Below are 26,504 nucleotides of genomic sequence, written 5' to 3'. Positions count from 1 at the left end.
GTTTCAGTGAGCTGAGATTGTTCCACTGCACTCCAGCCTGGGCAACAGAGCCAGATCCTGTCCCAGAAAAAAGAAAAAAGAAAAAGAAAAGCAAAGCTTTCTAACTTAATAATTTCTTAATATTTCACATGCAGACTTAAACTAAATATTAATTTTAAAAGCTGCACTGACACTGGCTACCCCTAGAAACACAATCTGTGGTCCTCTTAAATTTCCATCATAGTAAAATCCTCACTAATCCACTTTAAAAATATTAAATGATTTTTTAAAATCCCGTTTAAATCTACTAATTTTGACATTAATATTTGCTTTAGTGCATGTTTTATTTCTGACTCCAGAAAAACAAACAAAAAGCAGCTTTCCTTTCAACCTCACTGTTTAATTTGCATTTATCTGTGAATATAAATAACTTACAAAGTCATGACACGAATTTAAGGCATTACTTAGGGTCTCAGAATAGTCCATCTCATCGTCTTTGTTGTATGAAATCTCCTGAAGGTCCATCACACTCTGCAGAGCCAGGGGCATGGCATCCTGAAACCCAAGAACAAAGTTAAAAAAAGGCAAGTTTTGAGGTCAGTATAATTAACATATCCCAAATGTGGACTTCGTCAGCATAACCCTTAAGTATCACTGAGAGGTTATTTAAAAAGGAACAACAAACATTTTATAAATGCTCTGTACAATCAGGTTGCTTGTAAGAATATATTTCCTTACATTTTCCTTATGTCTCTTTCTCATAGTACTCTGTATACGACCCTCTTTGATTAAACAGTCCATCTTAAATTCCCTCATTAGCTATTCTTTAGCTTGCAATTCTTACAAATTTCTTATATTAAAAATCACTCCTCTTTGATTTAAATTCATCAGTTTTCCTTAGAAAATTTAATGCTCTCTTTAAGAGAAGATGCTTACATTTTTTGTTGAATCTATTAGTGGAAATAGAAGACTTTCCTGTAGATGTTCCCAAGAGACATTTACTCCTTGAAAGATACATAAAGGATAGGGTTCCCACTACTCTCTGGCTGTTATAACTGTTTTTGGTTTTCGTTTCACAGAAGGCAGCATTTTAGGAAGAAAATAGCAAACCAGATTGTAAAGTAGGCTTTGTATCAGATAATAAATAAGAACAGAATGGTACATGTACATGGAAACTTGTCTCCAAATCATTCTGATATTTTATATAAGAGTGCAAACATCTGCTTCCAGAAACAGATATCTAAGATATCCAGGAGAAAAACTTCTGGAATATAGAAGGGGACAGTTTGGTAACTGATTTATATGTAACACTACTAACTTTCTATGTGTCATGGTCATAGCCATTGTCAAGGTGGCATGAAGGACACTGTTTCCTCTTTATGAGATCCATTAGAAAAAACCTCTGACTGGTTTTTCTACCAAGCATAATCATACTGTACTCCAATTAGTTGGTTGAAATCAGTGATTCTCAAAGGGTCAGGACAACTTCTTATGGGATTGGAAATTTCTGGGAGTATTTCTGTTTTCTAACATAATCTCATGGGAGCATTTCCATATTGTAGTTAATAGGATTTTGTAGTTCAATTTATTTTCCTTTATATTGATTTTTATACTTATTTTAGGTACTAGAAAGAGATGTGTTAGTACAAACAAACAAATTTTCTGTCTCTTGCAATTTTGTGTTAATGAACTCATCTCTGTTGCAAAGAAAGCATGCTGATAGTCCATGAAGCAATCATCTGAGCAAAAAAGTCCCACAATATGACTATTTGGACTGGGGAGAGAGTGGAGCAGGTAAGAGGTCAAACAGCAAAACACCTCTATATATTGGCTTCCTCTACCAGCAGTTTGCAGCCTTCCAATTTTGATCCAGTGTCATAACATAAAGGAAGGAACAGTCACATTTACTCTTCAAAACAACCATGGAAATCAATGGTTTGTATCAGATGTTCCTGTAGAACACTGAAAACAGTTGTGTCTCACCTACCTGTATGTGTTGAAGACAGAGTGAAATGTTCTTCACACAAAGCCTCACAGTCTTTTCTAAAGCTCTAAACAGCTTTTCTTCTCTGTTAAAGGTATTGTCTTTAACCTAAAATATATATGAAATTATTTTCATAACTCAAATGAAACAGATATTTTTTAAAATAGCACAGACCATACTGGTCCAGCACATTACAAAAGAAAATTCTTTGATGATATGAAAACATTTGATGACATGCTGTCTGTCTTAACACATACTTTCTCTGTTGGTACATAACACAACTGATGCTCAGTTAGTGTAGTAAAGCCAAGTCCTATAACTCAAATTGCTGTTGTTAATTTCCACATAGCTTCACCCATGTCACAGTAGATGTGGTATTGTAAAACTTTCTCTGTAGTTTTTAATGGCATACATTATGTATGTACGCAAACCATATTACATTTTTGGGTTTATAAAATAGCCACATTTGATCTATTGACTAGAACTTCTTGTTTTGTTCGTATGATTCATTCCAATTTATTTAACAGTGCTTATTTAGAAAATATTCTTAGATTCATGGTTAAATAAATGTGGCCTGTAATCCCAGCACTTTGGGAGGCCAAGGCGGGCGGATCACGAGGTCAGGAGTTCGAGTCCAGCCTGGCCAATATGGTGAAACCCCGTATCTACTAAACATACATAAAGTAGCCAGGCCTGGTGGTGTGCACGTGTAGTCCCAGATACTCAGGAGGCTGAGGCAGGAGAGTCGCTTGAACCCAAAAGGCGGAGGGTGCAGTGAGCCAAGATCATGCCACTGCACTCCAACCTGGGCAACAGAGCGAGACTCCGTCTCAAAAAAAAAAAAAAAAAAAAAAGAAATGTGAAAATTCTTTATCAACTCAAACTTGAAGGATAATATATAATCTTAGCAAAAATAGTCCTTCTGTTAAGATAACTCAGCAGACTTAAGATAGTGTCACATGTATTCAGTTATTTTGTCATCTTACATGTACATCCATTAGAATTCAGAAAGATATGCTTTTTATGCTGTGACAATTTCTAGGAGCACACATTTATTGCTGCTATTAATAGCAAGCAGTATTTCTTGGCTATCAAAATGGCTACAAAACAAGATCGGAACCAGCCTCATCCTGGCAAAATCTGTGTGAACGTGCAAATGCTTCATGGAATAGGGTATGTATTATTAAGCTTGGCACTGGGTAATAACCATAGCAGTGCTTGGTTCATCTGTTTTTAAATTTAAGATGGTTGATATTAGAACTCAATGGATCAAAAATGGTGACATTTTATTTTATTTTTAAACTTCTTAATATTGTTTATCTACAAAGCTTTTGATTAAATAGGCAGCAGAGTTCTTTGGAATCCCCACAAAATCCAACATTCTCTGCCTTAGGGTTGCTATGCTCCAACTCAGTCTAGTGTGTATAACAATATGCTAGGGCAGATTTTTTTAAAATGCAGTTTCCAAGGAGGCGTCACCAGATATTTTATTTTGTATATCATCTGGCTAGGACCCAGATGATTCTAAAGTAGAAGGTTCAAGAATCACACTGTGAGAAATATTGCCCAATTCTACTTTCCTATAAGCGAGACTTTTCCATGCTGTTTTCTGTTGCTGGAATATACTGCTGTTCGTTTCCTGCCTTGCAAAATCCTGTTTATTTTTAAGGACTAGTTCAAATGTCACCCATTCTATAAATCCTCCCTTTTCTCCTATTCTTCCCACTATAGAAAATTAATTGCTCTCTCCTATGTGCTCTCATAACCCTGGTTAATGATTTAAGTGATTCTCTCCACTGATGGATTTCGGTTGTTTCAGATTAACTATTGTTGTTTTAATGAAAATAATAGCGAACATTTGTTAAACACTGACTATGTTCCAGACACTGCCAAAACCTTTCTTCCACCTTCTCATTGTAATCCTTACACATATATAATGGAATTATGATTACTCCCATTTTAGAGATAAAGAAACAGAAGCTTCAGGAGGTATGGCAGAGATTGTTAACATTCCTCCTACTGTCCCTTTATTGATAGAATCCACACCTCTATTTCAAGTTGGACACTTGGCTGCCCTGCTAGAGACTACATTTCCCAAACTCCCTTGCAGCTGGCTCTGCCCTGGTAACCAGGTTTGTGCAAATAGGATGTGGATGAAGCCTTGTTTTTCATGTCTGAGTCTTGGCCTTATAACATTTCTTTGGGACTTGAAAGAAGACATGGCAGGAATACAGCTTCAACCAGGCAAATGAAAACAATATGTTTAGAAAAATCACTAAGGGAACTGGGTTCCTGAAGGATCTTATGAAGCAGAGCTCAACTGGATTCACATCTCAGGACTCTTAAAACAGAGAGAGCGGCCAGGAGCAGTGGCACATGCTTGTAGTCTGCGCTACTTGAGAGGCTGAGGTGAAAGGATTGCTAGAGCCCAGGAGTTTGAGGCTGCAGCGAGCTATGATAATGGCACTACACTCTAGCCCAGCTTGGGCAACAGAGCAAGACTCTGTCTCTAAAAAAATTAAAAAAAGAGAGAGAGAAATAAACAACTACCTGACTTAGCCTACTATGCCTTTGGAATCTCTTTGTGACAGATATGTTGTCTTTACCCTAGTTAATATGGGCAGTTAAAGAAACTTACCCACGGTATAGTAGGATCAGGATTCAACCCCAAGCAGTCTGAATTCAGAACCTATACCTGTTCATCTTTGTAGTCCCAATCTCTAACATGGTGCTGGGTACAAGAGAGTTCAATATATGTATGATGAATTGAATAGAATCTTCCTCTTCGGTAATAGCTTTATACCCTAACTCTACCAATATTTCACCTGAGCTGCTGACAAGTGCAAAATTGATTGATTTGAGATTTATCTCTTTTCCCGTCCAGCCTATGCAGCTGATTTTCTGATTAACAGTAAAATGCTTCATTGCTGACAGGACATCCTCTCAAAAGATTAAGGGGAAAAATCTAATTAATATCCCTTCAGGCTACTTTAACTACAATTCACTTTTAGTTCACAATTGAGAAATATAAGAAGTTGATGATAAATGTCTTAAAGAATATAACAGCTTATTCAAAAGCCTGCCCAGAATTAGAGGCTGCTATTATTCCTTAATAGAATTGTCTTGAGTCAGAAGCAAAATCCCAAAGACTGGGGGGGAATTGTTTGCCCTACATTTACACATGCCTATCTCTATTATGGCTACAATCTCTTCTTAAATAAATTTCCAATTTGATTTTAATATGGTTGTCTTTAGTTGAAATGTCTTCATTGTCCTTTCTCAGATATGTGAGCATATCCCATAAATGTCCCAAACTTCTTACATTATAGTTCCACGTTGAGAAGAGGAACCTCTTACATGCAATGGACCCAGTTAGCCCCTAGAAGGATATTAAGGAGTAAATACAAAAATAATTCAAGCCTTGTGTTCTAAGAATGTACATGTTGGTAAATTTGGTACAGTCACAAGAAGAAACAAGAACATGACTTGGAAGGAAGAAGTTTATTATACTCACAGGTCCCAGAGAGAGGAGTCACCACATGCCACACAGGGCTAGAGGCAAAGCACCAGGTTTTGGTGCAGTGGCAGAAGATAGGAGTAAAGAGAAAGTCTAGACCAGAACCTCTGTTGGGATTTCCTTGCAAAAGGTGAGGCAGGGGCAGAGTAAAGAGTTTAGGACTGGCTATTTTAAATAACTCCAATGGGCTTTGGGATATAGGGGTAATCTCTAGTTGCCGGTACTGGGCCCTGAAATGATTTAGGGCAGGGGAGATATTGGCTTGGTGTGTAAGAATTAGATAAGGATGTGGTTAGAGCTATATACTCAAGATTGATTGGTTTGCATATGAAAGTTGTGTTCCAGCCATTTGCTATCCCTAAGAATTGGCTAGCCCTAGAAGGGCAGTCTGCTCAGCCAGAAAGGTATTTTAAAATGTCAAAACATTATAAAATACAGAAAGTAAAAAATACAATTAATACACCATGTATGAAGGACTTAACATCACATAGGAAGGAAAGTCTGCACATTCAAAGGTAAATAACCATACAAGGTGATGATATAAAATAATAATGATTAAATTTATGATAATAATGACAGCCAAAGTATATTGAGTGCTTACACACTATGTTAGGTGTTTTCTTGATGTGTGCATCATCTCATTTAATCCTCACAACCATCCCATTTGTTAAGTACTAGGAGAATCCGAATTTACAGATGATTACATTGAATTTGTTATGTGCCCCCAAACAAACATTTACTAAGTGGCAGAGGTAGGGTTCAAACCCAGGTTTGGATAACTTCAAAGATGTTGTTCTTAATTTCTTCCCTGTGCTGACTCCTGCAAATATGAATAGTGTCAAGATTGAAATATAGAGTCAATATATTAGCCCTTTCCAGAGGAAGAAGGGGCTGCTTTTACCTAAGTGGTTGGAAAACTGCAAAGACTTAACGGAAGGAGAAAAGACCACAGCAGCTACCAAAGCCATCTGAAACCAACATGAACCACCATACAGTTGCCTCTTGTTCAAACTAAAAATCTTAGAGATATTAATACATGAGTGATAAAAACAGGCAAATGAGAAGGAAAAAAGAAGGACTAGATAGTATACTAAGAACTATCTTCCCTAATTTTGGTTAGAAGCCCACTGTATTACCATCTCAGGACCATGAACTTTCTATCTTGTGATTCTCAAAGAATTGCAAGTGTGTTCTGTTGATAACTTACTTTAAAATCATTGGCTTCAAAATACCTAGAGTGTTTGCAAAAATACAGACTTCTAGATTGTACCCTTGAGGCAGGTGGAACCCTAGAATCTGTCTTTCAGCAAGCTTTTTAGGTAATTCTTAATGCACCTTAAAGTTTAAGAGTCTTTGCTAATCCATCTATTATTTATTAGGGATTGAGATGACAGTGGCTCAAGCTAGGCTAAACAGCTGACACAGGACTGTTACTCACTAATATAATGTGCACCTGGGGAGTGAGGGAAGAGGAAGGGGATAAGGAGTAGAAAAAATAATTGCACTAAGTTATGCCTCTAAACACTTTGTTTATAAAGATGACATAAAGAGAAAATGAATATCAAGGGATCCCTAAAGAAAAGTACAACTTTTAAGAGCAGAAGTAAAACAGGATAGAAGAAGGGCGTTGCCTTGAGGGAGAATATGTGCTAGTTGATGATGAGCATCAGGACTCCTGGGGCAACCTTATGTCCCATGTCCGTGCCTCTCTTTTGTCTGTTTCTTGAGTAGAAGCACTACAGCTAAGACAGTGTCAATCCTATTCCCACTCCCACCCCTGTTTTCCAGACAGAGAGAGAGAGACAGAGGGAGACAAGAGAACAGCATAGGGCAATTACCTTGATTCTCAGTATTCTAGAAATAGTCCTCACAAAACAAAACCTCACAAAAATATCAGCATTCATGTTCCCTGGGAAAAGGTGGGTGGTCCAAGAAGAAAAATTACCTGTGATTCTCCTCTGGTCAGAATCTTCAGATGATTTGTCACTCTTTTTGATTTCTTGCTAATTGAATGAATATTTAGTTTAGACAATTTGTCTTTAAGTGATTCATCCTCGTCATTCTTCTTGTATTTTAGAACTGAAAAGGAAGAATGTAATAACATAGCTGAACACATGCAGCATAGAAAGTGTGCACTTCACCCAAAGTTTTCAAGACGAGTATTTATATTCAAGATAAATATGTATATGATTTTTGAGCCTCTGCTGCAGAGGCCATATGCTCCAGCCCCACTGTCCACCCATGTCCCAGTCAGGCACCCACCCCACTGACCTCCAGAAACAAGGACAAAAGCCCCTCAAGGATTAAGTTTGATTTATCTACAATATTAAAGAAATCCCTGATACTAGAAAAATGTTCTCCCTCTCGTCTCAGATAATACATTTATTATCTGAGGCCTCTGGAATGGGGAATCAAGATCTAACTAATGAAAAGACAACTCAGCCGGGCGCGGTGGCTCACACCTGTAATCCCGGCACTTTTGGAGGCCGAGGTGGGCGGATCATGAGGTCACGAGTTTGAGATCAGCCTGGCCAACATGGTGAAACCTCGTCTCTACTAAAAATACAAAAATTAGCCTGGCATGGTGGTGCGCGCCTGTAGTCCCAGGTACTTGGGAGGCTGAGGCAGGACAATCTCTTGAACCCAGGAGGCAGAGGTTGCAGTGAGCCGAGATCATGCCACTGCATTCCAGCTTGGATGACAGAGCAAGACTCTGTCTCAAAAAAAAAAAAAAAAGAAAAGAAAAAATATAGAAAAGAAAAGAAAAGACAACTGTGCCCAATGTAAGGAGACCTCAGATCCTAGAGCACCTCTTCACTGGCTGAGAGATTTGGGGCAAGCTGAATAACCTCTCTGAGCTTCACTTATTTATCTTTGCAATCATTTTCACCTTTCATAATGTTGAAAACATTAAATGTCTCTAACATTCAGTGTTGGTAAAAGTGTAGGGAGATGGACAATCTTACAGACTGCTGATGAGAATTAAACCAACACATTTTTGTAGAAAACAATTTGGCAGAAACTAACAAAAAGGAAAATATTCATAGTCTTTTACCAGGAAGTTCATGCAGAGAAATCTGCTTTCCATAATCAAGTATACAAAGTTTTATTTGTTAGAGTATTTTTTTCTAACAGCAAGGTATTAGGAACATCTATATGTTTATCCTTAGAGAAATAGTTTAATAAATAATGATATACTCATAAATAAAATGCTATGGAAACATTAAAAAGAAGGCAATATTAATTGAAAGAATGTTCATTGTATACGATTAAGTTTTTAAAAAAGCAAACTATAGTACCATATATGTTGCAAGAAGTATGGAAAGAAGGAAAAGGGAGAGAGGGAGAGGAAGAGAGAGAGAAAGACAGAAGAAAAGAGAAAAGAAGATACAGTACGTCTGAAGAAAACAATAAAATGTTAGCTATGCAAACTGGAATCATGGTGGAAAGGGAAGAATTTTACTCTTCAAAACTTTGAAATAGTTTAAGCAAACAGAAAAATATAAAGAATAATGCAACTGCCATTATCCAAAACCTTGTCCGGTCTTAACATTTTGCTTTGTTTCCAGTCTTCTTATTTTTAAAACAACTCACCTAACAGTTGAGGCACCCTGATCTCCATGTATAATCCCTAAAGGGAAATGTTATCCTAATTATTGGGGTTTATAATGTCTGTATCTATTTTTATGCTTTTACTGTGGATGTTTGGAATTTTAAAATACATTTTGAATGTTTTAAAACTTTATAAAATAGCATCATATCGCACATATTCTTCTACCACTTGCAAATTTACTTTAAAAAAGAACCCTCTGGATTGTGTTTTTGAGATTAACCCATTGATACGCCTACTTTTTTATTTAGTTAATTTTTATCTTCTTGTGGTATTGTAGTGTATAATATGCAGTTTATCCACTATCTGGATTAATGTGTCTTTTTTATTTGCATTTATGAACAATGCTAGTTACCAGTACACCTCTCTTCGAGCACAAGGGCAAGAATCTCTCTTGGGCAAATACTTAGAAATTCATTTTCTGAGTCTCCGGTCTGTGCATCTTCAACTTTACTAGGTATTGTCAAGTTGTTCTCTAAACTAGTGATTCCAAGTACATTCTCACCTGTAGACTGAGATTAAACATTTAGCGTATTCATTACTTTTTCCCCCCAGTCTCTTGGACTGGAAATGGTATGTTAGTGTGATTTCAATGATTACATTTCCCTGAGTATAAATGAAGATTAGAATTTTAAAACTGTGAATTGCTTCTTTTTATTTTTAACCTTTTTGTATTACAATGTTTTTGTATTGATTTAATGTCAGTGATTATATAGTCTGGACAGCGATCCTTTGTATACTATCTCTTCATTTTGTTCACGGAGTTTTCTTACTCCATAACATTTACTTTTTACTCTACACCTTTCTTTTTAATTTACTAATACAAATATATGACTTTTGAAATAAACATCAGAAAATAAAACAAAAATAAATAAAGTGATTAGACCATTTAGCTCTAAAGTCCTGCTGTGGCTTTAATGTCAAACTGAGATTTAATATTAGCAGTACAACACCAACTAAGAACTCATATGAACACAAATCACACTGAGGGAGGACCCACAGCCTAGCTCAATGCATTACTACCTCTGGGATGTATAGGAACCATGTAATTATCCCTGGGATTATAGGAACCATTATCTGGGATGTATAGGAACCATGTAATTATCCCTTCTGTTTTGAAATTTTACATTAAACACTAATTTTATATTTTAGCTTACAAATAGTTAAAAATAATTTGCTAATTCTAGAAAGAAGTATACTTGCTCACATCAGTAGAGAAATTATTGCCACAAAAGCTCCATTCTCTGTGTGCCAGAACCAGATGACTCCAAAAGACTAGATGGCCTCTGTCACCTAGATCTTCCCCTTTGCTGGGTGCTTTCTGCATTTGCTTCCCACTGCTATTGCAACGTGGCCATTTCTCCTTCTTACCACACATATCTCCAGTGACAGGAGGACTATATGCAATGGGTTTCTTCAGCCCACAATATGTCACCAGGATTGCAGTGGTCCAATGAAGTTGAGCATATGGCTGCTTGATTTATTTTTTAATTTCATTTCTTGTTCCTCTTAATCTTCTCCTTAACCCAGCTGGCAAGGCAAAACCACACTCTTCTCTCCAGCTTCTAATTCTAGATTTCAAATGATCAGTTCACTGCAGCTGCTATAACTACTTAAACATTCTGATTCTCAGAAACATAAAGCAAACACTCCAATAATGGAAAACAACCAATTCATCATGTCTCTTCCTACCTAAATCTTTCCTTCTTTTAAGTTCATTGATGTTAACATTAATGTCCTTCACAGCAGCAAAGGCATCGTCCAGTGCTCTGTAATCTGGGTGAGAGGGAGGGGTGGAATTCCGAAGTTCGCACAGTAATAGGGGGTATTTCATCACACGTTGAATTGGTTTGATCATCAAAGAGCCCATGTCCAATAAGTTTGGTTTGCCTCTACAATACAGATAAATAATATCAGTTTCACAAACATGTTTTATTAACACATTTTCATTTTTGTGTGTTTTTATGATTACTTCTAAAACATTTTCTCTTTTTTTCCATTTGTATATCTAAAATTTCTAAATAAAAGCAAGAGCGAAAGACGACAGAAAGAAGCAAATCTGAAAGACCCTACTATGAAACAAAAACCTAAAAGAAACAAGTATATCTTTCCATCAAATTGTCTCAAAGCATGATTTTCATCCATATGCCATGTACAGTTTACAAGGTTTTTTATAATTGGCTTTATAATATAATGGGAAACAATTTCAGAACGTATTTTACCATGACAACAAAGAAAAATGCATTTTCCTGATGGCATTTTGGTGATTATTATTGAGGAGAATAACCATTTAAAAATCTTAACAGAGACTTGCAAAGGTATAGTTAAAAGGAAGTCTTGGCCTCTCTCTTCCACCAAATTGAGAAGTTGCATTTACAATGTTTTGTAGGTTCTACCACAGTCCCCAAAAGGGACTTCTGATAAATGTGATAATTCTTTAGTTATTATTATTACTATCCCTATCACTAATCATTGCTATCACACAGTGACATTCCATGTGGAATTCTTAGTCAACAAATCTTCAAATGACTACACAAAAGTGAGACTCATGCCTGACTTTTCCTTTAGCAGCTTCTGAGACGAAGTTGGAGCCATTCCAACTGGTTAGGCAGTTCACAGGAGGGGAAGAAGCTACAAGCTTGGTCATGCCATTGTCTAGCCCACTCTCATTGATCATTCAGACAGAAGGCAGTGATTTCTAAAAGCCTCTTTATGCAGAGACCAATAAAGATACACTGTAGATAGGAAATACAGACACTGTTTTCAAATCCCAATAGGTGGATGTTTTATACTTCAATAATTTTTTAAAGTATTGCTATGGATAAATGACTGACCATATTATTAGAATAGTAAAACAGCTATAAAAATGTTGAACAAAATTAGAAAAGTTGCATCATTAGAAAGGGTCGGGGGCCAGGCATAGTGGCTCGGGCCTGTAATCCCAGCACTTTGGGAGGCCAAGGCAGGCAGATTACTTGAGCCCAGGAGTTCAAGACCAGCCTGGGCAACATAGCAAAACCCCGTCTCTAGAAAAAAATACAAAAGTTAGCCAGGCATGGTGGCAGGCACCTGTAGTCTCAGATACTTGGGAGGCTGAGGTGGGCAGATTGCTTAAGCTGGGGAGGTCGAGGCTGCAGTGAGCCGCTGCACTCCAGCCTAGGCAACAGAGTGAGAGCCTGTCGCAAAAAAAAAAAAAAAAAAAAAAAAAATGTAGGAAGGCATCTTAGAGACCATCTAATTCAATTCATTTGATAAATGAGAAACAAAAGAATGTATTATCACATGTACATGCACACATGTGCAGAAATACACATGCACATACATTCACAAACATACAGTAGTCACTATCACATCTCTCCACTTATCACTATCTGGAATCATCTTGTTTCCCTATTTGCCAGTTTATGATCAGTTTCCCTGTCTCCACTCTACCTCCCGCATGGCATACAGTATTCTCTCAATGCATATTTGTGGACTGAGAAATGATAGAGTTCTCAGATTTTCTGTAATGTACTTTTATCTTATACCGAACGTTTTTTCCAAAAACGTGAATAAATGGCTGAGGAATTTTGTTCACATGCAGAGAAAATGATGATAGCATAAGAGAGACAAAGACTAAAGCAAACCCAAAGGCAACATTTTTTTAAAAAGAAAACCAGAATAAATATTAAAGGTCTGCAAGGGAGTAAAGAGTTGCTTTAATAGGCCGTATCTTCTACTTCATACCTATTTGCACCAAATCTATTAAGGAAGAAAAAGAGGAAGGTAAGGAGAGAAAGTGACAGAGGGGGAAGGAGGCAGAAAGAGGGAAAAAGAGAGACTCGGAAAGAGGGAGGGAAGGAGAGATGGATTATTGGTTTCCAAGAGGACTGAGTGAAGTAGATTTTAAAAATAAATCTATTATAAATACTGAAAACTGTTTTCAGTATTTATACTGAAAAAAAAACTAACAAAAAACCCAAAAGATATTTTCTAACTGATGGTGTATCAGTAGCAAAACCTTTAAATATGAAGGACATTTTCTTATATATTGTAAGCAGAGATTCTTCAATAATACAACAGTTTAGTCACTTAAGTAGAAAGTAGAAATAATTCCCTTAAATAAGAAACAAGTCAAGGATATGAAAGGTATTAACTTGATTAGAGGAAATCATATTATCTACATGAATATAATCAGAATTTCTTTTGAATTTTTATTATCAAATGCTAACTTATTTAATCTTTGAAAATCACTAAAAGACTATCAAAATATAATCAAACATTTAAATCAATATAAATTCAACTTTAATAAAATAGTTTATTAGTGTGGTCTTTTGTTATATATATGCTCTTATTTTTAATTATAAAAAACAAAAACCCAGATATGCAGCCATCGTGTAGGAATTCCCCTCCCATCATCCTGGAGATTCTCTTTGCCTCTTTCCTGTGTTGGTTCTTCCTCATTTTGATAGAGTACACCCTTCAGTAGTTTCTTCTATTCCTCACAGAATGAATGGGAAGTAAAATGTTAAGAACTTTAACTTTAAATGTTAAGAACTGCTCTCATTTCTTTCTTATCCAGATCTATCAAAAAACCAACTTAGGCTCTGTTGTGTCTAGATTGTATCATTACTTTTTATTCATCACTCTTTGGGATCAAAGTTCTATCTCTCCCTTTTATATTTCAAATGACAATAATAGTATTTATACATGATTGTTGTTTCTCCTAAAAAAGGTGTTCTCAAAAATGAGAAATCTCCCAGACACTTTTGTGTCTGGAGATATACTTGAGAGAGTTGCCCAAGTGATGAGCAATGATATTCAGATAACTGCATCACACAGACAAGCAATATGGTAGAAAAGATAGAGGGAGTGTTATAAGATAATAATACTCCATGCTTTCAGTGCCACAAAATTCACCCCATCTAATCTCCCACAGTAGGATTCAGTTCTGATAACCATGCGAGGAAGATGAGTCCTGTGTGTGATATAACCCATCTCAGCCAGGAAGTCAATTATCCCATGACTCCCCACAGTAAGTAAACAAACGTGTAACAATTGCTCATACATATTGGGCCAAAAACTAAACTACTTATTAATTTGTAATTCTATTTCATCTTCCTCTGTCTTATCATAAATACTTTGGCAAGTATTTAGTGCCAAAAGTAGCTACACTAATCTCATTACAAATTATTTTTGGGTCTTTACAAAGTCAAGTAAACACAGCTGGCTTTGTTTTAGCAGCATCCAGTTTTGCTGCAGAGTTTCATATCAAATACAAGAAAAAAGTACAATGAAAATTAAAATGACTTTTAAATAATATAAACATTATGCTGGAAAACAAAAAAAATTAGATATTCAACATGCAGCACATCTATATTTCTTAATGGGAAGGAAAAAATAAGTAAAAAAAAGAATAATTATGTAACTATTAACTATATTACTTTGAATTTCCTTTATTTCATGATCACAAGCATCCTAAATTTAATATTTATTTTACAGTAGCCACAAGCATTTATGCTGTTACTTTTTTCAATTTACTCTCCTTTTAAAACACCTAAGTCAATTTTAAAGGAAACTGTATATTGTTACACAAATAAACAAACAGCATTTGTCATAAATAAAAGATAATAGTGAAAATAAATACATCATAATAATTATTAAATTAGAATACATAAGGGAGACAAATGAATAGTAACTGATGTAACAGACCAGATAGAACCAGTGAAATGGTGAGGCAATGTTTAATCATTTTGCAAATGTTAATCAATTACAGTCACTGGTTACCCATGGAAATAGGGAATGAGGGGCTGGATACCAAAATAAGGAGGGTCCATTGAAAATCTGTTTAAGAAAGTGTCTAATTCTTACAAGTGTTGGAGATAATGTCTTGAAACTTTCCAAAGAGAAGAACAAACACACAAAAGAATAGAAAATAGAAAAAAAATGAGAAAATTAGATGACTGGTCTAGGAACTTCATCATCTACTAATAAGAATCACAGAAAGGTAAAACAAAGCAAATATGAGGAGTAAATAGTGAGCGAAATAATTCAAGAAAAAGACAGGAATTTGCAGGTTAAAAGAACTCACTAAGTGTCCAGCACAATGGAAGAAATGGAGTCACACCTTGGAATTCATGAACTTCAGAGTGCTAAGGACAAAAAGAAGACTCTATAATCCTTCAGAAAAAGAAATAAGCACATAGGTATAAATGCATAATTAGGAATCAGAATGTTTCAGATTTCTAATAGCAACTCTGAAACCTAGAAAATGATAAAGAATTACCTCTAAATTCTGAAGGTGAATGGTTTCCAATTTAGAATTCGATAGCAAATCAAACTATAAACCAAGCGTGAGAGTAAAAGAAAAGTATTTCAGATACAAAGTTCTTAACATTTTACTTCCCATGCATTCTATAAGGAATAGAAGAAACTACTGAAGGATGTACTCCACCAAAATGAGTTAGAACCAACACAGGAAAGAAGCAAAGAGAATCTCCAGGATGATGGGAGGGGAATTCCTACAAGATGGCTGCACCTGGTGTCACCAGTCCAACTGGACTGGAGACTCTGGAAGGGGCTCTTTTGGGGAGATGAAATTGATAGCATACATAATGCATCTGGTTGTCTTGAAAGATGACTTAGTTAACTGGCTGTGAGTTTGGCATTAATTGTTAATACAAAGAAAACTAAGTAAATGAAGAACAAGAAGCAGCAGAGAAAGTAGATGAAGTGGAGGAGGAGGGCACAATGAAAACGATAATCAACAATTGTTAACTCATAGAAAAATAAGTAATCACTTTAAGGTTTAGCTCTGAAAAGAAGTTTACTTAGATATAATAATCAGACATTGATTATTGCTCTAACAAAATTACAGCGTAACCACTTGGGGGAATGGAGAAATGGAAAAGGCGTTTGTGTGTGTGTTTGTTGTGTGTAGAGGAGATAGGGATAGGAAAGAGAAATAAATTCTTGTCGTCTACAGGAGAAAGTTAAAGATAGTATCTAAAAAGGAAACAACCAAGCATGTTTTTAGAGTAATAAAGATAAATACCAAAATAGACAGCTAAAGATGTGAAAGTAATGTATTCTAATGAGAATTTAGGGGCTGGCAGGAGAAGAGGGGATTACTATTTTTCTTGACAAATCTTGCAGAATGATTTGGCTATTGAAACAAGGCTATACATCATTTTTAATAAAAAGTTCTTTATAAAAAGGGAATATGCAAGAATACTCAAAAAATTGTAAAAGAAAAGTACCGAGCTGAGACTAATGATACTCAATATTAAAATATATTATAAAGCTACAAAAATAAAAGCAGTTTGGTATTGATACATTTATGGACAAATGAGTAGCACAAAATAGAAAATCAAGAAATAGATACAAATATGTATAGAAATAGAGTACATGGTAAACTTGACAATCCTATTTAGTGGGAAAAAGTGAATTATTCAATATCAGATGTTATGAGAATTAACTAGCCATAAATAAAACAATAAAAATGGATTTTGGCCTCATTCTTTACACTAAAATAATTTCGAGTTTGGTCAAATATTAAATCTAAAAATTAAACCATATAAGAATTTGAAGAAATCATAGGATCATCCTTTATAAACTAATGTTGGAATTTCTAAGGAAGACACAAAATCTGAAAGCCACAGTAGAAAAAAATGATGTCTATTTAAAAATTTAGCTCCGTAAAATTTTATAGATTAAAAACAGCCTGAAACAGCCATAAACTGTGTTAAAAGTCAGATGATAAACTGGAAAAATTATATATAATACATAAGACAAAGGTTAATATGCACTAATTAAAGAGACATTACAAACGTATTAGAAAAAATGAACATCTCAGTAAAAGTGAATAATCATTTAAAAACATCATTCATTAGAAATGAAATACAAGTAGTTAAATACATAGGAAAAATGCAAATTAAAATAACAGGATACTATTTGGGCCTATACATTATGAGTTATAAAGATATCAATATTATTTGTATCTAGTGTTGGCAAGTAGTGGATAAATGAACAATTGACATAAGAGTAGTGAGAATATAAATTAGTTCAGCTTTTTTTGAAATGTTCTGACAGTAAGTATCAAAAGCCCTTTGATCTAGCAATTTCACTTTCAGAAATTGATCCAAAAAATCAGATTATTGTACCAAGATCATATATAAAAATAAACTTATGACATCAATAAGACAGACACAATTCAATTGTCAGTAAGGGTTTGGCAAACTAAATTATGGCATATATATCAGACAGAATATTATGCAAGTATAAAACAATGTGGATTTATATTTACTGACATGGAAAGATATTCACAATGTATTGATGATGAATGAGGTAGCAAGTCGACATACAAGAAATGTATAGTGTTCCTATTTTAGTCAATGTATGTGTGTGAAGAAAAAAGTATGGTGAAGTGAGGGACTCACTGCAATGCTACAATAGTTAGCTTTGGAATGTGACTGCTGATTGTCTTTACTGTCCTCATTTTTATTTTCCTTTTTTTGCAATGTTTCTTCAATAATTTTTAAAATACAAAGAAAAGAGAAAATAATTTATAATATTTTGTGATTAATAGGAACCTTGAAATCCAAGGTGAGAATAGCTAATCTGACAGGGAACACATAAAAAAAGAGTGAAAGCATAAAGATAACAAAACACTGCATTTCTGAAGATAGCTGTGTTTAGAATAGGCATTTTTTTCTTGCTTTTAGTGGGAAGTTCTACGATTGCTGTCACTTTAATAGGGTCTGATGTTTGCGTGAGGTTATAATTCAAAGTAAACATTTTAGAAATTACAAATATCTTTCACTTTGTATTTTTAAGAAGGTAGGTTGTAAAAAAAAAAACTAAAAAACAGATAATTTTTGATTGCCATAAGTGAGGGATTATTGAATGCCATGTAAAAACCCACATCTTGTACTCTTAAATGCCCTTTTGGCTGCAACATTGCTGGCCTTTGCCACTAAAGAACCCAACAATTACACAGCACTTGACATTGCCTTTTGCCCTTTCCTGTAGCAGTATGTGTGCTTCATGACCTGAATGAAAGGAACAGGAAGGAAAATAATTCATGGCAGACTTGGCTTTGATGTGCATCCAGCCACATGCTGGGATTGCTCTTCTTTTTTAGTTCTTGATGTATAGAATAGTCTAGAGGGAGCAGACACAACCTGGCTAACTCCTACACAGCAGGATTGCAGCAAGTGCTAGGGCCATTTTTAAACGCGTTTCAATACAATGAACTGTTTAAGTATTCTGTATGTAGAAGTCCGTGCATGCAAACTGTACTAAGAAGAATATCTCCCTTTTCTCCTCTGAATCTCTCTCTCCTCTCTCCTTGTTTCTTGGTTCCAAAGATCTAATGCAAGCTTTAGAAAAGGAAACCTAAGCAGAATTTGTAGCACATGAAGTTCTTCTCTAACCACTCACTTATGCAAAGCTCCAGTCCTTGGCACAATGCCAGGGACACAGGCTGTATAATGAGGCAGAGCCATTTCCCAGCCCCCATCAACTATCTTTGAAGAGAAGCCAGGAGGCCGATGCACCTCTTTGAATTCAAATGAGCCTAGAATTGGAAACTCATAAGACAAATCTACTCATATCTGTTTATACTGTCGGATAGTTTTTCCTTTTGAAAAAAGAAAAGAAAAGACTGATAAAGTGAGAGAACTGGTTGCCTGTCTGGTGTCTCAAAAATCAGCTTCTCAACTTGACTGAGATATACAGCCTTGGTCTACAGATCTGTATGATGCCTGACTCCTTCACTTCAGTTCCAGAATTCCGTTCTCACTGTTGCTCTGCACCAAAATATGAATGACAGGTATTTGCTGCTTACATTAATATAATTTATATTTTGTAAGCTCTTTATTTCTTCATATAAACTCTTAGGAATTTAAAGTACATACACACACACAAGCAAACACACACTAGAAGCTTGGGACCTTAAAGAGTTGTTCATCATAAGCCAAACATGTGCCTGGTAAATAAATTGGAGTTTGTATTGAAGTCAATTTCATCCTTTCAGCATTAATCAGCCTGGACACATTTTCTTCTAGAATAATGGACCTCTTTCAGAGTGTTTGTATACGCTGTTTTTCTAAAATAATTTCTATATTGTCCTAGTAACCAACTATTTCACCTTAATATTTCATTTTCATGCTATAATGTGTATGATTTTTTTCTCCATAAATCATACAAGACTTGAAATTAGAAGAAATCTAATATTTTCATAAAATAATCTTTTCTTATGCATTAATCTATAGAAACTTCAAATGCATTATGATATTAATCTGAGATTTTTTAAAGACTAATATGTTTCATAGAAAGAAGTGTTTTTGGACACATTAAGATTCCCAAACATATGTAGATGAGCAGTTCCCAAAGACTTTCTGGCATCAGCAAACTTAGTAAATTATATGTTGGGATTCTTCTAAAAGGTTTGGTAAAGTATATGTGATAATAATTTAATAAGTAAAATATGCACCAGTAATGGGGTAAATGCCTTTGCAATCCTGGATTATTAAAAGCAATACTCATGATTAGAAAAATCAGAATTTCTTATTTGGACAGGAACAGTCAGCTGCATTTTCTCGTGATTTTTATATTTGATTTATATTATTTTAAAAAGTACTTACTCTTGCATGTATATTTTCCTGTAAGAGAAGAAAAAGAAAGTAAATTCATGTAAATCTGTATATTTAAGGTAATATACAAACATTATAAATCCTTTTAAATTTTCTTATGTAACATAAAATAAGTAATTTTCATGAATGCCTTATAGAAGTAGTCTTATTATTTTATAATCATGTCCCTAACAAATAAAGAAGATGAAAGTTTTTATCTAAAAGCCTCAAGTGGCTATGGATAAATAAAATAATATCCTGTGTTTATTATCTGATCACTGTGGCCTTTGGTTTCCAACCATTTGGAGTACAATAAATGTTTTCAATATAAAAAAATTTTAAGATCCATCCCATAATAATAGATGGTCTTTTTACATTCAGTGATTGAGGAAAAATTTAATAAGTGCCTAAGCTGCATTTTGTAAAATTTAATGGATTTAATAAGTTTTTTTCCATTAATCTCAGTACTTTGTATATGTGGAAAATGGTGGGGGACATGTGTGAAGCAATTGTTTCCTCAATCTCCAGACATGCTATATGAGTGAATTGCTAGACATCCTAACATAACTAGGTTTTGCTTAGTCTAAGATCTATTAGATGGGAATCAAGCACAGAATTACAATTTTTTAAAAATCAGCAGCTGCTATAATTTTAGGCAATTATTCACGACTGTTTAAAGAACTCTCCTATTGCAATGAAAGAAATACCACCACCACCCCCTGCCCAATATTTCCTTCCAATCATTTCCTTTAAGCTCACATGCTTCCTTCTTTCCTCTTCTAAAGGGAAATTTTATTTGTCAGATATGCTTTGTGCGTCATAGGTCAGAAAATCTGGGGAAGAAAATGAATAAAAATAAAAATGCAATTTTTCATGCAAACAAATAAGTGAATAATGTGATCATTTAGGAATCAAAACACATACATTGAAGTTGAAAGAGAAGGTTATTCTTTTAACTCCTACAGAAAACATGGGGTTTTTTTTTTCTATTTCATTTATTGTAGCCAAGTAAAACCTAAATATCATAACATAAATTAAACATTGTGTTTATGTAGTATAACACATTATGAAAGGGAATCTGAGAGATTTTCCAGTAGGATAAAACCACAATCTGTGGAGTAGTGGCACTATATTATAACATCTTTTTATTTGTTCATCATTTTTAAAAAAATCTCTTTTAGGCTGAAACTTTGCAGAAGCTAATCCCAACCAAGGGCAATTCAGGAAGGAAGAATTTAAAATGTGTCCATTTACCCTTTTATGGGATAAAGTAATTTAATATATTTATCACTATACCTCCTACCCTCATGAACACATTATACTTTGACTCACAATTAACAAGTTTTTATGTGACTATTCCTTAAGGATTATAGTCTTTGTTCAAACATGATGCCATATAACAAGGAACTGAAGGGCTTTCCAAAAGTGATTTTAATTTTTACTTGGAACGCTCCATTAGAATAATGAGTATAAAATGTGGTGAACAAATTGAAATGTATTCCTTTGGATTTTGCATTGCATGAGCTTTTAGCTTCCTCCCTGAATGGAGAAGCTCCAGGAGTAATGTGAGCAGCCAAAGTGCCCAGATGACTAGAAGTTAGAAGTTTTCCTCCTGGGGATGATGGCCTTGATTAGCAAGAAGAAAAATACAGATACATTTATAACAACTAGACATGAAGCTAGAAATGTGTCTTCCATCCATCAAAAAACTTAGAAAATCCCCTTCATTCTCTTTCTATTACAAAATAAACAGATCTCTGGGGCCTCTGAAATGCAGCAGGGACTTTAGTGGTATTTATAAATGGAAAAGCAGAAAAAGGAGGCAACAGACAGGCTATTCTAATTATAGCTACATTTGCATTTATAGCCACGCTATCTTTCACATTCCTCATACAGATCAGAAACCTTAAATAACCCCAAGAAGGCTAAGTAATAAGATCTTTAGCAAATAACTTCCATAACTTTGGAGACTATTTTAATACAGTATTTCACACAATCTTAGGGGTCACTAATTTGACTGTCAAAACTTCTTGTTGAATAAATAAAAACTTGCTAATTTCCAATTTGTAGGCTATAGATGCAGATGTGTATTTGCTTTTGGAGAGCCTTAGAATCTTTTCTTTTTGAAGGTCTCCAAACTCTGTAGTTACTGCTTAGATTGTATCTATATTGATGAAAAAACCCACCTGCTTCAGGGAAAGCAGCAAGTATGATTTCTCCCACTAATTTAGTTCTTAACTTGAGTGTGTATGGAAAATCACCTGAGGTGGCTTGTTAAAAGAGCAGACCCTGAACTGGACCACCAGAAATTGTATTTTTTTTTTGGTCCGAGGCAGAGCATAGGAATCTGTACTTTTAATACACCATCCTGGTGGATCTGGTGCAAGGGAACTCCACACAGAAAAACACTGCCCTCACGTTATGAAAGGATTCAACATTATTCTCTCTTTTGAAAGATAATTGGCTTCAAAGAATAATTGAAAGTTAGAAACTTGGGTCTTTTACAGAACCAGGTAATATCTCTACTACTCTTTTGGGAATTAGTCTTGAACTGCAGCCACTGTGAAAGCTTCTGGTGTTATTTAAATTAATTCTTGTATTGTTATTAAACTTTCCACATGGTTTTGTTTATCTCCTCAACTAGGGTTTGTGTTCCTGAGAGGCAAGAACTATGCTTATATATTTTTAAAAAATATTTTCAACATTATTTAGCACTCTTATTAAATATTTATTAGGCCCTCAATAAACATACTGTAATTTTGGTTAAAAAGCAGCCTAAATTGCTTTAAAATCCACCTTAACTTCTGAGGCATGAAGCCACCTCTCTCGTGGATATTGCTTTGAACAAAGATTTCCAATATCCCCTTGCACAGGATAAAATGGAGGCCACACCTAGTATTCATTAGAAATTGGCAACTGCACTTGGGCTGTGTTATCTAGCCACAAGGAAAAGGCAGAGTGACAGTAATAGCTTTGACTGATTACTTGGCCAGGAAAACCAAGCCCTTAGGGTGTTCCAGACTCTCTTTGGCCTATAAACCTGTTTGAAAACCTGTTTCTCAGAATTTAAAGCTTAGCTCGATTGAGGTCAGTAATGTCAATAATTCTACTGCCCTCAGCCTTCAGGCAGACCAGTACAATCCATCATTAACTTTATTTTCATGGAAAGGCAACTTTTGGGAAAATAGCTCTAACTTCAGCTATTTTATTTGATTTTCTTTCCCTTAAGAAATTGTTGTGCCAATACTGCTTCTTTTGGCTTTTTTGCTTTCTAAACCTTAACACCTTCCAGTGCCTGCAACTGTAACCTAAAATCAGAATAGCTCTAAACCCAAAATTTGGGGCATGGCCAGGGGAATTACCTGAAACTTGCAGAAAAAGACCAAATAAGCCATTGGGTCTGAAAATAATTTTCAGTAACTGAGACTTCACGAGGTTCTAAAATCACCTCTGCCTTTAGCTGCTTTGTGGGGATATGATACTGGGCTATACTGCCTAGTGGAATCTTCTGGCAGGGTCTGTTTCTTTCTCTTAAAAGTTAAAAGTTTAATGAATAATAAACTGATGTTCTTTCCTCTCTGAACAGACTGCTCCACTTCTGGTGAACAGTTAGAAGCGCATGCCTAAAGTAGAGGCACCACATTCTTTTCAGGCAAGGACCTCCATCCCCAGGGCTGGCATTGGGTGGGGGTGATCAAAGGTGCTAAATGTTCACTTGCTGTGACATTTCTCACTCTTAGTTCTAGAACCCGAAGAAGGAAAATGGCTCCAGCTTTTATTGGATCAGATCTTGCCACTTGTTTAAGGTAGGAAAGGTGTTCATTCAAACCCAGGATAACACCATTCCTTTCTTTTTCCCCAAAGAATAAAACATCTGAACATTTAGAGGACTGTGCTTCTAATATATGAATTTATTAATATGAACACAACTTCAAATCTGAATGTTACTCTGAATTGATATGCTAACACTGAACCTAAACTGAAAATAGAAATAATTAACTAGAGCTACTTGCTCATTACATCTTATATTTAAGACTTAACTGATCATATTGAGTTGCTTAGGGCAGAATCTAAGTCTTATTTACTTTTGTATACTTAGCCCCCAGAACTACGCTTGACACAGCACAAACACTAAATAAATGCTTAAGATTTGGTGACTTGAATTCTTTTCCATAGCATGAAGAATGGTTTAAAACTGCAGTAATTTAATGACCAGTAGAGGGCAATAAAGTTGAAATTTTATTTATTTAAAAAAAAATTCACTGGGCTCATTTTAAACTCACTTTCAGACCCAATTCTAGCCAGGAAACGCCTCCTCCAGAGTAGTATCATGATTCAATTTAATGAAGCTAAAAACCTCTTGTACCACGTTAGGATCCCCATCCCCATCCCCGTTGGGGATCCCTCTTTCCCCTACCACACAGAGTAAACAGGGGAGGTGTGCTACAGGATCAGACGGGTGTGCATTGACTTATACACCACAGCTCTCTGTGGTTGTTTAATTCCTGGTCTAATCAAAATTATTTGACAGTGGATACTACTTACAAGTGAGAGTCTGTAAGAGAGCCACTGGGTAAGATGTGGAGTATGGTAGTGATTTTGGCTTTAAGCTTCATGTGATAGGAAACTGCATATTCAGAAAGATACTAATTCCATTTAAAAGAATCAATCCAAACACATACCCACATTTATACATATAAATAATATCAGAAGAAAATGATTATTAAGAAGAAAGGGGCTAATAGTGAAATAGCAAGGGGTTTTTATCTTACACATACTTTGTTATATTTTTCAGATTTTCACAGTGAATAGATACTTCCTCTAGAAAAGAAAAAGTACATTGTGTAGCACCCCCACCAATGTTTTAGGGATGAGAAAGGAAGGCATGAGTAATTGTTCTGAAACTAACTTTAGCAAGGCCTGACTTGTCTTCACCCATCTCCCCACAGTGAGTTTGGGGAAAGAAGACGGCCATGCAGAGTCGTAGGCCATTCCCCTAACTCCATTAACCCATGTGCTCCAGTGGTCATGGGGCCACGTGTTATCTCACATAATCCTTGAACTACGTGGGGCCAGGCAAGTTACAATAGCTTTAAGAAGAGGCTTTTCTTCCACATTTTATATTTTGATATTGCATTTTTCAATCGCTGCAGAGCTCTAAATCTTCTCCCATGTTATTTTTAGTCATTCTCGCAGGGGGAAAAAAAGTCAATCAGCGCTTCTGGCATGTCAGCTTTTTATAAAGGGAATGCAAAGCAGAGCTCCCAGCAAGTCTCATAAAACATAGGATTTATGTGAGACCTTTCATCTACATCCATTTAAAATGTTCCCTGCTAGGCAACTGAGAGGAGATGGGAATCATCATTTGAAAAGGCCTTACTTTAAGGACTGGATACAGTGGCTCAAATGTTCCTTCAGCTCTTCTTCCTTTTCATAGGACTCCAGTATACTATGTGCTTCATCATGGTGATAGCAGTAGATTTTATAAATATCTTCCAGTGGCCCTTTAATCTGCAAGAATACTTCTCCTGATAAATGCAAAACAAAGGCAAAACGACATCATCAGACAAAGCTGGCACTTCACATGATTATTTTCAACAATGTCGACTCGTGTCAAAAAGTTGGATGGGACCTACTTTATCCCCAGGTTATTCAGGAAGGGTGGAAAACATTGAGTGATTTTTTTTTTCCTTTTCTTTCCTTTTCCCTTCTCTCCCTGCTTTCCTTCTTTGCTCCTTCTCTTTTTCTGTCTTTTCTTTTTTTTTCTTTTATAAAACAAAGGATGAACAAGTTATCAGAGATGGACAGCAAAAGAAAGCTGGTTTTCTCAAAGGCAACTTCACACACAAGGTTGATGTGCAGAAGTGCGGTTAAGAGTTGCAGTGTGGCCAGGTGCAGTGGCTCACGCCTATAATCCCAGCACTTTGGGAGGCTGAGGTGGGTGGATCACGAGGTCAGGAGTTTGAGACCAGCCTGGCCAATATGGTGAAACCCCGTCTCTACTAAAAATACAAAAATCAGCCTGGTGGCAGGCGCCCTGTAGCCCCAGCTACTCGGGAGGCTGAGGCAGGAGAATCGCTTGAACCCGGGAGGCAGAGGTTGCAGCGAGCCGAGATTGCACCACTGCACTCCAGCCTGGGTGACAGAGCAAGACTCTATCTCAAAAAAAAAAAAAAAAGAGTTGCAGTTTAGACTTGGTGTGCATGGATTTGAGTCAGGCTGTGCTACAGACTGGCACTTTGACTTGAGCAAGTTATTTTTACTCTTTAAACGTGATGACACCAATATATTCAATTTTAGAGAGTCATTGTAAAAATTAAAGGAGGTGGTATTTGTAAAGTTCATAGTATAGTAAATACATATGAAATACTCAAAATGAAGCAATTTTTTGTTAATTTATAAGAGACACAGAAGGTGAAATTTCAAGTGCTGGGTAAGTATTTTTCAATATTTACTGCACTAATATTTCCTCAGGCTCTCTGAAAGGCAAGCAATGGAGTTTAGAGAAATAAAATATTTCCTTCTATGTGATAATAAAATAGATCATTATTTTAAAAATCAGTTTAATACCATGAACAAAGGTTATGACTGTATGTTCGTAAAGCAACTTAGACTAATTGTATCCAGGCATTTAATAAATCCTTTTTGATATTATGATGAAATAGGGTCTATAACTGGTGACTAAATTAGATATTGGACAATAGTTTGATTTGATCCACACTTCATTACTTAAAGATAAGTATTATGCATCCACTACTCAACCCAGCACTATAGAAATTATTTGGCAGACATCCAAGCAAT

The 26,504-nt window shown here is 35.5% G+C and overlaps 1 protein-coding gene across 1 annotated transcript in view; it reads right to left on the bottom strand.

Moving 5' to 3' along the window:
• ARHGEF38 (Rho guanine nucleotide exchange factor 38) overlaps positions 1-26,504 on the bottom strand; it is a 128,207-nt gene that overhangs the window by 24,727 nt on the left and 76,976 nt on the right. The window contains exons 4-9 of the mRNA XM_001170503.7: positions 25,084-25,231; positions 19,716-19,733; positions 10,783-10,982; positions 7,426-7,559; positions 1,967-2,071; positions 415-534 (exon numbers count right to left, since the gene is read on the bottom strand). Of these exons, the coding sequence (XP_001170503.5) occupies positions 415-534; positions 1,967-2,071; positions 7,426-7,559; positions 10,783-10,982; positions 19,716-19,733; positions 25,084-25,231 (725 nt within the window). The remainder of the gene's footprint in view (positions 1-414; positions 535-1,966; positions 2,072-7,425; positions 7,560-10,782; positions 10,983-19,715; positions 19,734-25,083; positions 25,232-26,504) is intronic.

This window comes from Pan troglodytes, chromosome 3 (genome assembly GCF_028858775.2).
Source record: "Pan troglodytes isolate AG18354 chromosome 3, NHGRI_mPanTro3-v2.0_pri, whole genome shotgun sequence".
In the NCBI taxonomy this organism is placed as follows: Eukaryota; Metazoa; Chordata; class Mammalia; order Primates; family Hominidae; genus Pan; species Pan troglodytes.
Note: the sequence above shows the minus strand (reverse complement) of the source record. Positions and strands in the feature narration are given on the sequence as shown.